This window comes from Ursus maritimus, unplaced genomic scaffold, assembly GCF_017311325.1.
Source record: "Ursus maritimus isolate PB19 unplaced genomic scaffold, ASM1731132v1 scaffold_27, whole genome shotgun sequence".
Classification (NCBI taxonomy): domain Eukaryota; kingdom Metazoa; phylum Chordata; class Mammalia; order Carnivora; family Ursidae; genus Ursus; species Ursus maritimus.
In genome coordinates, this window is record NW_024425230.1 from 24943314 (window position 1) to 24958503 (window position 15190).

Below are 15190 nucleotides of genomic sequence, written 5' to 3' on the forward strand. Positions count from 1 at the left end.
AGGGAAACGAACACACCAGGCTGACTCTGACATGGTCCCCGTGTGGGACTCCCGGCCGCAGGCCAAGCATCGGGCCATGCGCTCCGTATGGCCCCCACTTGCAGTGTGTCTGCCCCAGGCCTCTTCCCCTTCTCCTCCACTGGGACAGGCTCCAGGGTCCGCCACTCCTCCTCGGGGCAGACACTGCTGTTCTCCGCAGAAAGCCCAGCCCGAAGACGCCAGGCTTCCCTCAACAGGCCAAGCTTCCGGGCCCAGTCGCCTTTGCTGCCGTTCCCTTTCCAGCGTTTTCTGGTGGGACGTGCACCACTGACCCAGGTCAGAGGGGAAGGCTCAGTCTCCGCAGGTCTGGTCAGTTGCGGGTGGCAAAGACAATCCCCCCCACTTTGAGGCGCCCAGGGGGCTCAGGCGGTGAGGCGTCCGACTCTTGATCTCGGGGTTGTGGGCTCAGGTCCTGCGTTGGGCTCCAGGCTGGGCGTGGAGCCTCCTTGGAAAAAATAAAATAAAAAAAAATCCCCCCCACTGTTTGTGGGATCTGTGTGGGTCTGATTCGAGGCCTCGTTCATCGAGACGGCCAGGGCCGAGAGGAACATTCCTCTATTGCTAAAGCTTCTGGGAAGCAAAGCAAGATTCGCGCATGAACTTCTGGACTCCCCTCCCCCTTCTGCTATGTAAGAACACCGCTCTCAGTTCCCACCGAAGTCCTGTCCAGCTCCAGCCATCTGAGGCCTTGCCCAATCCCGTCGGTCTTTCTTCCTCCTGAGGGGTGCTGTCATCACTGCCAGCAAATGTCGGGGTCCCGGGTGGGTGACTCAATGTCCTTGTCTTCTTTGTTTTCGGGACGTGGGACTTCCACGGCTGCAAGTGGGAAAGTCCCAAGTAAACGGGGGTGAGCTACTTTCCCAGGCCCCGGGGAGGGCAGGTATCTTTGAGGACAAAGTCCTGATCCATCTGTAGTTCCAAATATTACCAAAAATATCCATCTGTTTTTATTGACAAGTAGAGGCTCAATCCTTCGTACGTACAACTCTTTAAAAGATAACTTCTTTGGGGGCGCCTGGGTGGCACAGCGGTTAAGCGTCTGCCTTCAGCTCAGGGCGTGACCCCGGCGTTGTGGGATCGAGCCCCACATCAGGGTCTTCCGCTATAAGCCTGCTTCTTCCTCTCCCACTCCCCCTGCTTGTGTCCCCTCTCTCGCTGGCTGTCTCTATCTCTGTTAAATAAATAAATAAAATCTTTAAAAAAAAAAAAAGATAACTTCTTTGCATTTCTTTTTTCTGCTAGAACGATGAGGTGGTCACAAGTCCTTAATTCTTTGTCCACGTTTGATGTATGATGTTGAGTTCTTCAGAAGCAGAATCTAAGAAGCATGGTCTCGTGTGCGGGATCTATCTAAGGGGTGCTCCCAGGAAGGCCGGGCGGGGAGGAGGCACATCCGTCTGCCATCACCTCACAGCCACCCGGGACTGGAGGGGGCACTGCTCACAGAGACTCGGGACGGTGGAGCTTGACTGCCAGGGAAGGGAGACACCTCCCCCCAGAAAGTGGGATTGGAAAGGAAGAAGACAGGATAGGCCCCAGTATCTGGCAAACAGGGTTCCTGCAGAGGGTAAGTATAGCTCAGTCTCCCAGGGATGCTCGAGCACCCCGGCAGGGTGGAGACTCCTCAGTGAGGAGCAAGGAAGCGGGGGAGCAAGGGAACGGGGGTTTCTGACACCTCGGCACCCATGGGTCCTTGCTAAGGGGTGGCTCTTGGTGAGACAGAAGATGCCAGGCGCCCCTGGCCCTGTATGTTGGCAGAGGGGGGCGCAGGAGCCGAGGACAGCCCTTCCACAGAGGCGGTGTTCCCGTGCCTGAGAGGGAAGGCAGAGAGGGCTGGAGGGAGGGACAGCGGGCAGCAGGGCCTCCCAGAGTCTTGTTCATGGTCTCCTTGGAAGGGCTGTGCTCTCCCAACCCCGGCCTGTATCCTGAGCTCATGACCTCCTGGGGCCTGGGGTCTTTGGGTCCAGGACGCACTAGGAACCAGCATTCCTATCTGGGCCTGGGCCACACAGCCGGGCCTGCCTTTCCCCCATTGCTTCAGATTTTCTGTCTGAGGTATGTCCTCTCTCGGCTGCCTGGCCCAAGCCCATGGGGTTGTCTGCTCGGGAGACAGGTACGGCCAGCACGCGCGGGTGTCCCAGCCTTCCCTGGACGTCCCTCCCCGAGGCGCCTTCGGAGCGTGGCTCAGGTTAAAAGCCACCCTGCCCTCACACGGCCTCCCTGCCTCATGCCCACGGAAGGGAAAACAGTCCCCTGGACATCGCCTGCGATAAACGGGGGCCGCGCTCCACGGTCCCAGAGGGGAGGCTCTTGTGCCCCACGTCCTACTGACCGCGGTCCTCACCCACATGGCCCCGGACGGGCTGTCTGCCCGGGGCTCAGCCAGCGGCCACCAGCCGTCGCCCCCACCCCCGCCCCCGCCGGCTCTCAGCCGCCCTCCCTCCTGTCCTGTGCAGAAGCCGCAGGCCTGTGGACGCCACTGCCCGCGGAGCCGAGACCGACCCCTCCCCGGACCCCCACCGAGCCTCCGCCAGCCACCGCTTGCTCACCGTGATCGGGCTGTTGCAGGGCTGCCGGCCCTGCCGGGGCCCAAGCTGTGGGTCCGTGGCCCAACCTGCGCTCAGACGTGGCCACCGGGAGAACTCGGCGGCCGTTCAGGGTGCGGAGGTTCCACGAGGCACAGGAGTGGACGTGGCTTCTGCTCCCGAGGAGCCTCGCGGAGCAGCAACGCTCTCCCTGGTAAACTGCCGGCGTGCAGTGCCGGTGGCTCCCCCTCGCCAGCCCCCCGGCCGCCATCTTCACACACGCACGCACGCACGCACGCACACACGGACGCACGCACACGCGTTTCCTCCGTGAAATCTGCGCTTCCGTGGGAGGAATCAGGAGCTGGGCTGTAGCGAGACGCAGGGGGCGTTCTGGTCCTTTCCAGCCGGCACACCTGCTTCAGGGTCTGTCAGGGACTTGGGCTTGGAGATGGGAACCCATTAAGTGTCGTCTGCAAAAGCTGAGCCCCGAAGCTGGGCGCCGGGGGGAAGGCGGCGTCGCCGATGGGCCCCAGCGGGGACCTGCGGGTTAAGTCAAGCGCATCACACCCTCCCATGCTAGTCAGCCCCTGCCCCGCTCCTCCTCCCCGTCTGCGTTGGTGCGGGAGGGCTGTCCTCTACACCCGAGCCCTTCGCCCATTCTGGAATGTCTGCTCGCCTCTCTCCCCAGGAACAGGGTTCCCGTGGGCGGGGTGCGTCTTCCCTGTGGAGCCCCAGCCCCCCGCCTAGCAGGTGGTCCGAGAACACGCTGGGGAGAGTTTGGGGGAGAAACAGGCTCCCAACGGTAGGCCTGACGTGGGATTGCTTTGTATTTGTTCACCCTCGGAGGTGATGCTGTGTAACATTTAATGAAAGGACGTTTTCCACTGTATTCATTCTTCTATCCGTTTTTCTCCCGCGGACTACTGCTGCGTGCACGCTCTCGCACCTACGGCTGCATACTCTCACCTCGCTGGGAAGGAGGCTAGAATGGACGTGGGTGCGTCCAAGAGGTGTTTATTTTCAATTAAAAGAGATCGTCACTCAAAGTAAGTTGTGAAAATGCACGTTTCTACCGAAAGTATGTCAGAAAATTCTTGCGCGTGCATTCGTACCTGTGATGGGTGTTAGCAGTCTTCTGTGCGTTTGGCAATCCAAGGGGACGAGAAAGGTCGTCTCATTGTTACTTCAGTTTGCGTTTCCCTGGCTACTGGGCGAGATTCAGTAGCTGCTTTCTCACTTGCTGACTTATGTGCGATTATTAAATATTTCCATAACACAGCACGCTTGAGAGAAGGGTAACATACTCCTCTCTGCTCAGCACCAAGATGAGACCAGCTTTTGGTCATTTTGCCCTAATTCTTCAGATACTTTTCTTCTTCCCTTTACTTTCGATCCACACACCCCGCTCTCTCTTTTCTTTATCTGTTTGAAAGAACTGAGCTGTACAATCCTTACGGCCACACCATCTCTTCGCCTCTCTATTCAGAATTGCACCTGCCAGTTGGGCTGTAAGACTCTTCAAACTCTAACTAGTTACCTATTTACGTACAAAGCAGGGGATGGCGCTGAGTTGTAAAAATACGGACAATATTTTAAATTCGGTACCATAGGGTTTTTTTGTTTTTTGTTTTTGCATGCTGCAACGAGACCCTTTTACGGGCTGCCAGTATTCTTGTGAGTGACTAAATGAGTTTCTTCCTGTCTCCACTGAGGGATGGTTAGATGTTTCTCACTTTTCACTGCTACACCCAGCACACTGAATCTCCTTTCCGCTGTCCTCTTGTGCTCGTATAGGCGGCTTCCTAGGACAGGGCTTGCAGTTGGGGTGGCTGAGTCAGGGGTCCTGTACACCCCTGACCCACGGGGGTGTTACGTAACTCTCCAGAGCATCCGGCCTGCTTCCCATCAGCAAGGGCCCCCGCTTCCCCATATCCTCAATAACAACTGTGTTTATCAGAATTTAGTAAATCCAAGGACATCTTTATCTTGTTTCAGTTTTGCGTTTCCCTGAATTACTAGGGAGGTCCAGCCGCTTGTGATGTGTTCAATGCCATTTGAGCTTTATGAATTGTCGGTTCAAACGCTTTGGCCGTGTATCTGTAAAGTTGTATTTTTCTCATTGGTTTTAATAAATCCTTCGTATATTCTGAATCCTCTGCCCCGATACCACGTGGTTGGGTATATACGGTATCAATCTCAAATATTTCCTACCAGTTTATTGGTTGTCTTTACATATTTTTAAGCTGAGTATTTTTCAGCGAGTTCAAACACATCAGTATTTTACTTTAGGGTTTGCGGTCTTCACGCCTGGTGTGAGAAATCCTTCCCGGATTTGATTCCCTAAATACAGTTTCCTAGTTTTTTTCCTAAATGTTTTACGTGCATCACTTTTAACATTCAGATATTTTCATCTCTGTGGAGTGTATTTTTTGTCTACTGTATTTTGTATATTGTCTAACACAAGGATCGAATGTCCCCTTTTCCTGCCTTGCCCTGCCACCACTGACTGGTAGCCCGCCCGGTCCCCGTGCCTGTGATGCTGGCTCTCCCGAAGGACTGTCTCCCTTCTGAATGCGTGTGTCTTTCTAGGTTCTTTGCTGTGTTCCCCTGATCCAGGATTCTGGATCCGCACCAAAGCCACACTTTTCATCACAAAGCTTCCAAGTGTCTGGAAGGCTGAATTATCCATTTTTCTCCTCCTTTTCTTCCTCTTCCTCCTTCTCTTCTTTAAATATCTCATTCACTTAAATGTATTGGCTATTATTTCTCTTTAGTTCCATAGGAAATTTGGGATTACCTTGTCAAATTGCACAAAAAACTCTCCTGTGATTCTTTCTTGTATCAACTTAACATGGATGGAATTTATACACTGTAACTTAAAAGACCCATCTTCAGCGAACAGCTCAATGAGCGATGTCATTTGTATACACCTTTGTGACCACCTATCAAATCTAGAACCTTCCCATCACCTCTTCTGTTCTCATCCCCTCCCGCCCCTCCTCCAGCCCCCAAACCACGGACCTGCTTCCCATCCTTCTGAGTAGCTAGTTCTTTCCTGGAATTTTGCACACGTGGAGTCATGTGGTGCCTTTGGGCCTGGCTTCTTTGGTTCTGCGTGTTTTGAGATCTGTCTTATCGTTGCTTGTATCCGCGCTTTGTTCCCTTTCTTTGCTGAGTAGTGTTCATTGTACGGCTCTCCCATGACTTGCCCACTCACCTTCTGATGGACATTGAGGTTGTTTCTGGCTCTTGGTGATTACAAATACAGCTGCAATCAGTATTCCCATTGCAGTCTTTGTGGGGAAACATGTTCATTTCCGCTGGGTAAACGGATACCTAGATGTGGAAAGACCGGGCCATATGGAGCATGTGTGCTTAACTGTGTAAGAAAAGCTGCCTAACTGTCGTGCAAAGGCACCGTGGCATCTGGCACGTATGTGGGGCTGTCCAGGCGCCCCACATGCTGGACAAGATTTGCTGTCATCAGTCTGTTTAAATACTAAAACATTCTAATGGCTAGTGGAATTAGAATGTGCGTTTTCCTGATGGCGAATGATCCCAACCATGTTTTCATGTCATTTCCCACTTTGTATCTTCTTTGGTGAAGCGTCTGTTCAGATTTTTTGTCTGTTTCGTACTGACTTGTTTATTGAGTTGTAAGCATGCTTTACATATTTTGGACACGAGCCCTTTGTCAGATACATGGCTCCCAAATGTTTTCTCCCAGTTGATGGTGGATCTTTCCATCTTGCTAGCTGTGTCCTTGAAGAGCAAAGGTTTTGAATTTTTTTTATCAAGTCCAGTTTATAATTTTCTTTTATAGATGATGCTTTAGGTGGAATATCTAAGAAATCTATGCCTAACTCAAGGTCACAAAATTTTCTCCCACGTATGCTTTAAATATATGCACTTTATTTTATATCAAGAATAGCTCAATAGAGCTGTAACAAAAATAGGAATGCTAGATGTTCGATGGGAGAGTGTTTAAATGATTTCAGTCTGGCATTTTGCTAGTCATCTCTCAACAGAGAAAGGTTGGAATTTGTAAGTGTTTACTCGAGGCTTGAGCATATTAAAATACTGGTTTGGGAGAATTGTGAAAAGAAATTAAAAGGGTGTTTGAAGAAGACAATAGATACGGGGTTTGGAGTGAGGATTTGAGGTCAAATCCTGGTTCTGCCAGTTCCTTCCTGTCCGTTCTTAGATAAGTCACTTAACTTCTCGAGTCCAGTTTCATAGTCTGCAAACTGGGACTAATAACCACATAGCACAGGTTTGTAACGATTCACAAATACAGCACGCAGAGAGCCTTTGAGAGAGCTCTGCCTGGTAGACAAGGGCAAGCACTGTTCGCTTACCTTCCCCTCCTCTGCAGCTAGACCCCCAGAAGGGTCCCTCTTTGGCACCCAGGGACTTTCCGCCCTTGGCCAGCAGTGATAGATACAACACAGCCCTCAGGAAGAGGTGTGACCCCAGATAACATCCCAAAGTCCGAGAGAAGTTTCCCTGAGCCACTCGATCACGAAGTTGGCCTGAGCTGTTCGCTGGTCAAAGTCATTTTTATTGTACTGAAATTTTAAAACGCAGTTACATTGGTTACACATGTACACAACCAACTCAGTAACGTTAGTCATAGAGAACATTCAAGAAATACGAACGATGATTTATCCACGGCACAGCTCACAGCCCTACGAAGAAAGGCTACAAGAGAAATGATTAAGTGCTTACATTGTCCACTGAAGCCCGTCATCTCCGAAGGAGAATGAGGCTGTCCCGGGGAGCCAGTCGCCCCGTGTCCGGCACGGCCTGCCCCCTTCCCGGTCGGTGCCCCACACCCGCTTTGGCTGGTTGCTGGGCCACAAAACCAGCTCTGGCCACAAGACCCAGGCACATCTCCACGTGAACAGCGGCCTGCACCATGGCGTGGTGCCTCTACAGGTGGTCCCAGACCCCGGGCAGCCGAGGGATAAGTGGGCGGCCAGGTGGCTTGTGGCCCCTTAGTATACCACACAAGGATTTGGGGGAGGGAGGAGAGAATGGGTCCCTGGCAAGTAACGACCAGACTCACAGTTTCTGGTACAACCAAGGCCACTTCTGCCCTGACCCGTGACTCACTAGTGCTTTGATTGGTCTGTGTGACAGGTCATAACCGGCAGGGAGCAGGTGGGCTCAGGCGAGTGGGTGTCACGGTCCCAGCCGAGCTCAGCTGCTCCCAAGGGCTGACGTACAGGAAGGAGGCCACTACTCATTTCCCCGGGGCTTGTCCCATCTCTTGGCTGAGGCTAGCAGACATGGATGGGAGGTCACTGTAACATGTGGCTAATCTGGGGTCTCTTTACTGGCTGAGAGGTCCGAGCTCCCTGATGGACGTTCCATCAGCTATCAGCACACTCCCACTCTCTGCAACACATTCATGAAACAGCAAAGGGGGTGGATTTAATATATCGGGAAGCAGAGGAGAACATGGCTATTTGTGATGGCTCTATCACTCCTGAAACCACAGCTAAAAACAAAACTCATGGGAGGGACACATAGGTAGAATGTTCTAGAACTCCTTGGCCACGGATACAGTCACTAGCCAAGTCTTAGGTGAACCTCAAAACAGCTGCTTTGTGTCCGCCCCCAAGGCTCAGGCCGCCACGGCTCAGGCCTGGTCTGTGGAAGGCCCACCCGCTGGCCCCAAGGACAGGGGGTGTGAGTGAGGGAGTGAGTCCCGGCCGAGCTAGGCTGCGTCTCCAGAGGGAGGGGAGTCTGGGCCGGGCCTGGCTGGAGGACATGCCAACAGCAGGGTCCATGCAGTCCCCTCTTGGCTGTGCAGGCCTGGCACGGGACACTCTCCTCCAAACTGGGATGAGACCCTCTGCGGCTTTAACTCGTGTTCTGGTCTGTCTCAAGGCTCCTCGGGCGGCTGGGGGGGGGGATCTCTTGGGTCAGAGATCCTTCCAGTCCTGTCTGTTTTCTTACTGGCCACATGATGGTTTCCAAGAATCACAACCAAGGAGTAGGCTGGGGGTCCAGAGGACAGAGCACTGCCGTTGTTTTCCCCGTCGGCGCTCCTGGGACAGAGCTGGAAGGGAAGAAGGCCGGGCCGCCCGAGTCACGATATTCTCCATCACATCCGGCTCTCAGTCACCTACGGTCCCCGCCTTCTAGGACCGAGCCTTGAGTTGTCTGCACCCCAGCCCTCGCGTGATGGACGGAAGTGGCTGCAAGGCCGTCGGGGGCAAAGCTCTTCCACCTTGTCCACATCCCCTCGGGGTCCAGCACAGCCCCGGTCACAGCGTCATGATGGGCACATAGGAAATCCCCCAGTTCTCTCCAGGAAACAAGGAAAAAACAAACATGAAATCCCCAAAACTTCCAAACTCACAGGTGAAAGGCCACAAAAAGTCCATTTTCGTTTCATGGAGAAACCATTCTTTGATCTGAAAGCAATTTCTGTGCCTTTCTTGGAAATGATCGTGCCCCCTGCTTGGGGTAGGCTCAGGCTGTGGAGGTGGAGGTGACCCTAAGGGCAGGGCCCGCACGGGGGAGCCCCTCTGGCTCTGGCACTGTTGGGGTGCATGGGGTTTGCTCCCCCACCAAGTCCCATGAGGCAAAAAGGCTCCTGAGCGTAAGATGACCTGGAGGGCGCCTGAACCCGGGACTCCATCACCACCCTATGGAAGGGATTGAAAGCCGCTCTAGAACCATTCCGTCCGTGTGAATTCGAGTCTAGGAACTGGGAGCTCACAGAGCTGGCTACTGGCCACAGGTATGCTACCAAACAACGCTGGACGTCGTAGGTGGAGCTCTCTGAGCAAGACAGGGCACAGGGGTCCCCTCTGGACCCCACATGGGGCCGGCGCTTCATGCAGAGTAGGCAGAGGACCGTGCACACACCCCCCCCCCCCGGCTCCTTCCTGCATGCTCGGCTCACTCTGCACTCAGGCAGCTCAGAACCCTCTGCACTCTGCCTGGTCCCCGGGGGGTCATGGGCTGTTTCTGAGCCGCTGCCTGACGGGGTCTGCCTGAGGGACGCAGGGCTTCCCTGGGGGAGGGCTCCTCCGCCTGCCTGGCCGTGTGTGTAGCTTCCCCCCCACGTGGGAGTCACCCATGGATGGTGAGGCCAAACGTGGCCATCGGGAAAGGACAGAGACAGAGGCTGAGAGCCTGCCTCAGTGCACGGGGCACAGGGGGCGTGAGGTCAGTGAATACAGGGACACACAGGAAGCCAATGGGCTCAGCTAGGCAGAAGCTTCTAGAAGTCAGCTCTTCCTCCCATCTTGAGACTACCTGAGGAATTCAAGGCCCCGGGGGGTGAGTGTACCAGACAGAATGGGAAGTCCGGCCTTTGGCCTCATGGACCTGCACTCCGCCCCCCGACGAGGCGCCACGTTCCCAGCAGCTGCGGAAGGAGGGCTCAGGCGGCCTGGCGGGGGGCACTTCTGGGCTCCTGTCTCCACGTACGGGTCTGCGTCTGAACCATCTCCAGAGTCGCTGAGTGTAATGTGGCCGCCACGGCTGGCCCTGCGGAAGCAGGATGGGGAGGCCTGGACATCCTGCCTTCCCGTTCGGTCCTCTGCAGAAGGGCCTCGGGCTCTGTGACCCCAAGGTGTGCCTCCAGCAGCCGCTGGCTGGGAGCCCGGTGGGAGACACCTGCGCGTCACCAGGAAGGGCCAGGCTCGCTCGGGGGGGCCTCCTGTAAGAGGAGGGGGCCGCTTCCTCTCAGAGGGACGCCTGGACCCAGGAGCTGACCCATTAAAGCAAGCGAGTTCCCAGTCACGACCACTGGCGACGCTGTGAAGTGCCAGCCTGTCCGCCCAGCCTGCCAGCCTGGTGCCCAGACCCTGGGCCAAGCTCCAGCTGGGCTGCTGCTGAGCTGGGGGTGGGGGCTACATGTGTGGGCCCTCAGCCATGATGCACCCTGGGTTCTGGACACTCTGGCCACACGACCCACATGGGGCACAGCACACGCATCAGGGCGGGGATTCACGTCACAGGGCACAGAGTACACACATCCCACAGCATGACGGATGGACGGACAGACGCACATAGACTTGGCTGAACTGGGGACAGGGGAGCGGGGTCCACCTCTGGGTCCCAGCTCCGAGAACAAAGGCCGTGCATCCTGGTTGCCTCCCTTCCAGCACCCGAGCCCCACCCATCCACAGACGTCAAAGGCAAGAAGAAACCCGATTCCCGTGTCCTGGGCAGGCCTGAGCCCTCGGGACTGTGACTGGACGTTTTACAGGTGAACATTGTCTGCTATGAGATTATTCACAACCAGACCTCAAGGGCCCAACGGGCTCACCTCCCAAACATACACAGATAAAGTACAATAAATACAACGGCCCCCCAATGTCTACCAGGGCTCCCGGTGGGTGGCCGGGCAGCCCCGGCTGTGGGCTGAGCGATTTTGTGCCAGGGGGAGCACAGGGATGAGAAGCCTTCTGCTGGGGGGTCCCGTGGCGGGGAGGCCGGGGCAGGCAGGGCGTGGGGGGGCCCCGCCCGCGTGGGTGGCGCCGTCACCACACACAGGGCACTGCCCAGCGCCAGCCGCACTCTGCCTGCCACTACTCAGAAAACGGCGGGAACATGCCCAGGTCCGCGAAGTCTTCGATGTTATAGTTGCCGGTCCCCTGGGTCGGATCTCCGGGCATGGGCAGCATGTCCTGCAGGAGGGCAGAAAAGAAAGCCGTGGGGGAGTCAGCTCACCCTCCCGGGCGCCCACACACCCCAGGAGCCCAGCCTGCCGCTCATCCTCATGCTCATCCCCCTTGGGGGCAGCCCTGCGACAGGCTCTCGGTCTCGGGGGACAATCTCAGGGGTCCTCAAATGTCCAGAGCCAGGAAGCTGCTTTCCCCCGGGAAGTGACATCCCAGCAGGTCAACACAACCTCAGGACATAACCTGTGCCTGTGAAAGGCCGAGCCAGGACACAGGGTGGACAAGAACCCCACCGGTGCGGTGAATCTAGCCGGGCACAAAGCAAGGGACCCATGGTCAGTGCTCCAAATGCAAGAGAGACTCGGTGCCGGGCTGAGCACGAGATCGGCCGTGTGCATTCTGAGGGCAGGGCCAAATCCCGGTGTGGTCAGGCCTCCCTTTTAACAAGCCCTTCAGGTTCTGTGGGCCTCAGACTGCCCATCCAAAAAATGGGAATGGCAATATTTCAATCCCCTGTGGCAAATTTCTCAAAGTGTCTTCTGCCAGATTCTTGGCCCACGAGATACTCTGGGAGAAAAGAATTCTGTGGATGAGGGAGTTTGGAAAATGGCATATTCTGCCTACCTCCTAAAAATCCTCAGTGTTTATTAGTATAATAAAGGCTCTGATAAGTCCTGCAGGCAAGAAACTGAATAATTTGCTTAACCAGTGTTTCACAAACATATCTGACCAAGAATTCTTTTTAGCCTCCTGACATGAAAAATCAGGCTGGCAATTCTGCCTTACACACAGCTGTGAGGCATAAGGATAGAGGAAGGAAGTCAGAATACTGCCCCTCTGGAGACTTAGAGGGACATATGATTCTAGACCTTTGTCTGCGAAGATGTTCCTTGGCCAAGTGGGAAAGGTGCTGGGGACAAGGAGCACAGACCCTCCCTTGGAAAAGTGGGGGTTACCAACTGGGGGGCCTCCAATCCCTCCCTCCATGTGCTTCCGGCCCATCCTTGCTTTGCTGGGCAGACCTGGAGCTCTGGGCACAATGGGGGCAGGGGCGGGGGGTGCCTCGGCTCTTGTGGGAGGCGCTTCTCCCTCACACAGGCCCAGTGGGACAGGCCAAGCGCTTGGCTCAGGAGGAGCCAACAGGTTCATGCCTCCATCTGGAACCATCTTCCAGTGGAAACTTCTGGCTGAAAGTAGGGCCAGGGAAGCCCCAAGGGGCCTGAGCCCTGCCCAGCGGGGCTGTCACAGGGTCCCCTCCAGCTGCACAGCTAGGTCAGGTCTGCCCATCACGAGGGACGGCCGGGAGGGTCTCCAGCAATGGACAGCTGCGAGGGGCGCAGGTGTCCTCAAGCAGAGAGGACAGCTGAGGCCTCAGCTCCCAGCCCCTCTCCCCAGGCTGGGCCAGAACCTGTATCCCTAAGGAATAGGTGGGGCAGCAGCAGAGAGCGAGGGGAAAGGAAGCAGAGAGAAGGCGCCGGTACCTACGAGAAGGCTGTGCTGGCTCGATTTACCTGGAACACTTCGGTCTGACCGGGCTGCTGGTGGGGATGCTGCTCGCCACTCTGCTGACCGTGGTGCTGGCTCTGCCACTGCGACCAGACTTCCGACGGCCGCCCTTGGAACTGCCCGCTACTCTGTCCACTTTCAGCTGAAAGATCCGACGTACAGGACACTGCCTTTAAAAGCCACGCTGTGGCTCCGTGAGACCTAGAATCACTGTAGCCCAGAGCGCCCCACGCTTCTGAACGGCACGCTCCCTCGGAGCTGGCGGAACATGTGTTCACGGACCTCTGCGTGCTCACATGGACCAACAGGTTACAAGTCGCTTCTGCACCACGCGGCTGGGTGGGGGGAGCAGAAGTGGGAGCCCTCTGCCAAGGGGTGCAGGCACTCGGTGGAGGGGGGCTCTCCCCAGAGTGCACCTGCAGGGGGGCCAGGGGCTTTAAGCCTTGGAGCCCTCGGTGCCCTCAGTGACCGCGCATGGAGCTCAGCGGGGGCGCGTCTGGGGGCCCAGAGCGTGGGCTGAGACAAGCCCTGCCCCGCCGCGCGCTGGCCGCCCGAGGAGGGAAAGCCACTTTGCCATTCCAGACCCCTCGTCCCCAGGCTGCTCCTTCCGGGAGCCTGACTCAGGACAAGCCTCACCTCAGCGTGCCCAGAGCTCTGCCACCCTCAGCGGGTTTCGGGGAACTTGGCGAGGCCACGCGTGGCATTCATGAGGTCCTTCCACAGGGGCCCCGAGCCACGGCCCCTCCTCTGGCCTCTGAGTGTTTCTTAGCATGGGGTGGCTCGAGAGCAAAGGCATTTGGGCCCGGCTCAGACACGAAGGGACCAGCACGGTAACGTGTCACGAGAGCCTCTGTCTTACGCTTTACAGAGAATACACGCTGGAAAAACCAAGTAGAAAAAATGAGCAGAAATTTGTCTAAACCGTTTTAAAGATTCAACCTCAGAGGATTTGTTAAACCTGGAGGCACATCGGAAAAAGCTGAGAAACATTTTTCCTGGTTCTGAACCACTCAGCACCATCTGGAAGGCAGCGGGCTCTCTGTTAGGCTCTGGGAGCAGGACGGGCCCCATCTCGCTCTTCCCAACGGCCGTGCTTGCCACGGGCCACCCGTCCTGCCGGAAGGCGGATGCTGGGCTCAGGAGCTGAGCCCACTAAGTGCTCAGGGAGATCCCCAGCCTCTCCCTCTGTCCCCTCTCTCCGTCTGTCTCTCTCACATGCACACACATGGGACATCCGGCCTGAGACATGAAAGGTTGTAAAGAAACACGTATGTTCTCCTTAAGGCCTCACGACCACACTTTCCAAACTCTGCATGGTGACAGCTGGGAAAAGGTTCTAGAAAATCAGACAAGGACACGATTCCCTGCTTCCGCATCAGAGGGATTAAAACCGACCGGGCACACAGGGCTCTGCTGTTTAAGGAAAATGCATCCGGAAATCCGAAACGCCTCTTCCTAAAGCTCACGAGGCAGCAAGGCCAGGGGGAGCTCTTCCAAAGCACGGCCCATGGGCTGGCTTGGGAATCCAAACGACACCAGTGGAGGCAGTGAGGAGGCCGCCTAAGACGCCCGGGGGCCCAAGCACAAGCCGGCCCCCTTGCTGCTCGGGGAGCGTGGATGGGCCCGGTCACCTGTCACTTCACGGAAGGCGACAGCGAGGCAGACCATGGGAGCTGTCATAATGGAGCTGGGGGGATGACTGCCACCGGGAGGCTCCCCACCGACCCCACTTGCTACAAGTGACCCCTGCTGGGGTCTTGCCCATCAGGAATTGATGCCCTCAACTTTTCCTTCTGGCTACGGCCTTCACTGAGTCCCCCCGATTCATACGTTGGGGTCCTGAGCTCCGGCCCCGACCCAGGCTCCATGCAGGTGCGCACATAGGCCAGGAAGCGGGACAGCTCCTCGGGGGGAGCTCACGGCATGGTGAGGAGAGGGGAAAGGCAGTGCCATGTGGCTGGGAGCCGCTGTGATGGGGGGAGCAGCGAGAGTGCCAGCTCTCGGGGGGGGACGCCTAACCTGTCACAGCAAGTAGAAGAGACCAGCAGGGGGAGGGTCAGCAGCTGAGCGGGTGCAGGGCTCGGAGGCAGACACTGGGATGGGTCTGTGCAAAGAGGTGGGGTGAGGAGGGCGTGATCTGCCCAGGGACCCGCAGGCGGCTCTGGGGTAAGGGTCCGAGTGTGACTGGGCTGAGGGCAAGCCAGGGCTCGGCTGTGAGGGTGGCAGGGACCCGGGGGGCATCCGCGGGCAGAGGAGCGGCCGCACACGCCTGCACCTTCAGGAAGACCACCGTCCGGGGCCGAGCGGGCAGAGGGAAGGAGCTGGTTAGCAGGGGGCTGCTGCGGGGTTGCGCGCATGACCCATGGCGCCTGAGTCCTGCAACGTGGGGTGGACAGCTGGGAGCGCCAGGACCACACATCCCCATCTCTGCTGGTTGAATGTGCACAGTCCTGCTTCTCTAGGCTCTGG

General features: G+C 56.6%; 1 protein-coding gene across 1 annotated transcript in view; it reads right to left on the reverse strand.

Annotated features, from left to right (window-relative positions):
- Positions 1-11065: 11065 nt before the first annotated feature.
- The window catches only part of ARNT2 (aryl hydrocarbon receptor nuclear translocator 2), a 115619-nt gene continuing 111494 nt past the window's right edge, over positions 11066-15190 (reverse strand). The window contains exons 17-18 of the mRNA XM_040642888.1: positions 12727-12863; positions 11066-11221 (exon numbers count right to left, since the gene is read on the reverse strand). Coding sequence (XP_040498822.1) covers positions 11123-11221; positions 12727-12863 — 236 coding nt within the window. The 3' untranslated portion in view covers positions 11066-11122. The remainder of the gene's footprint in view (positions 11222-12726; positions 12864-15190) is intronic.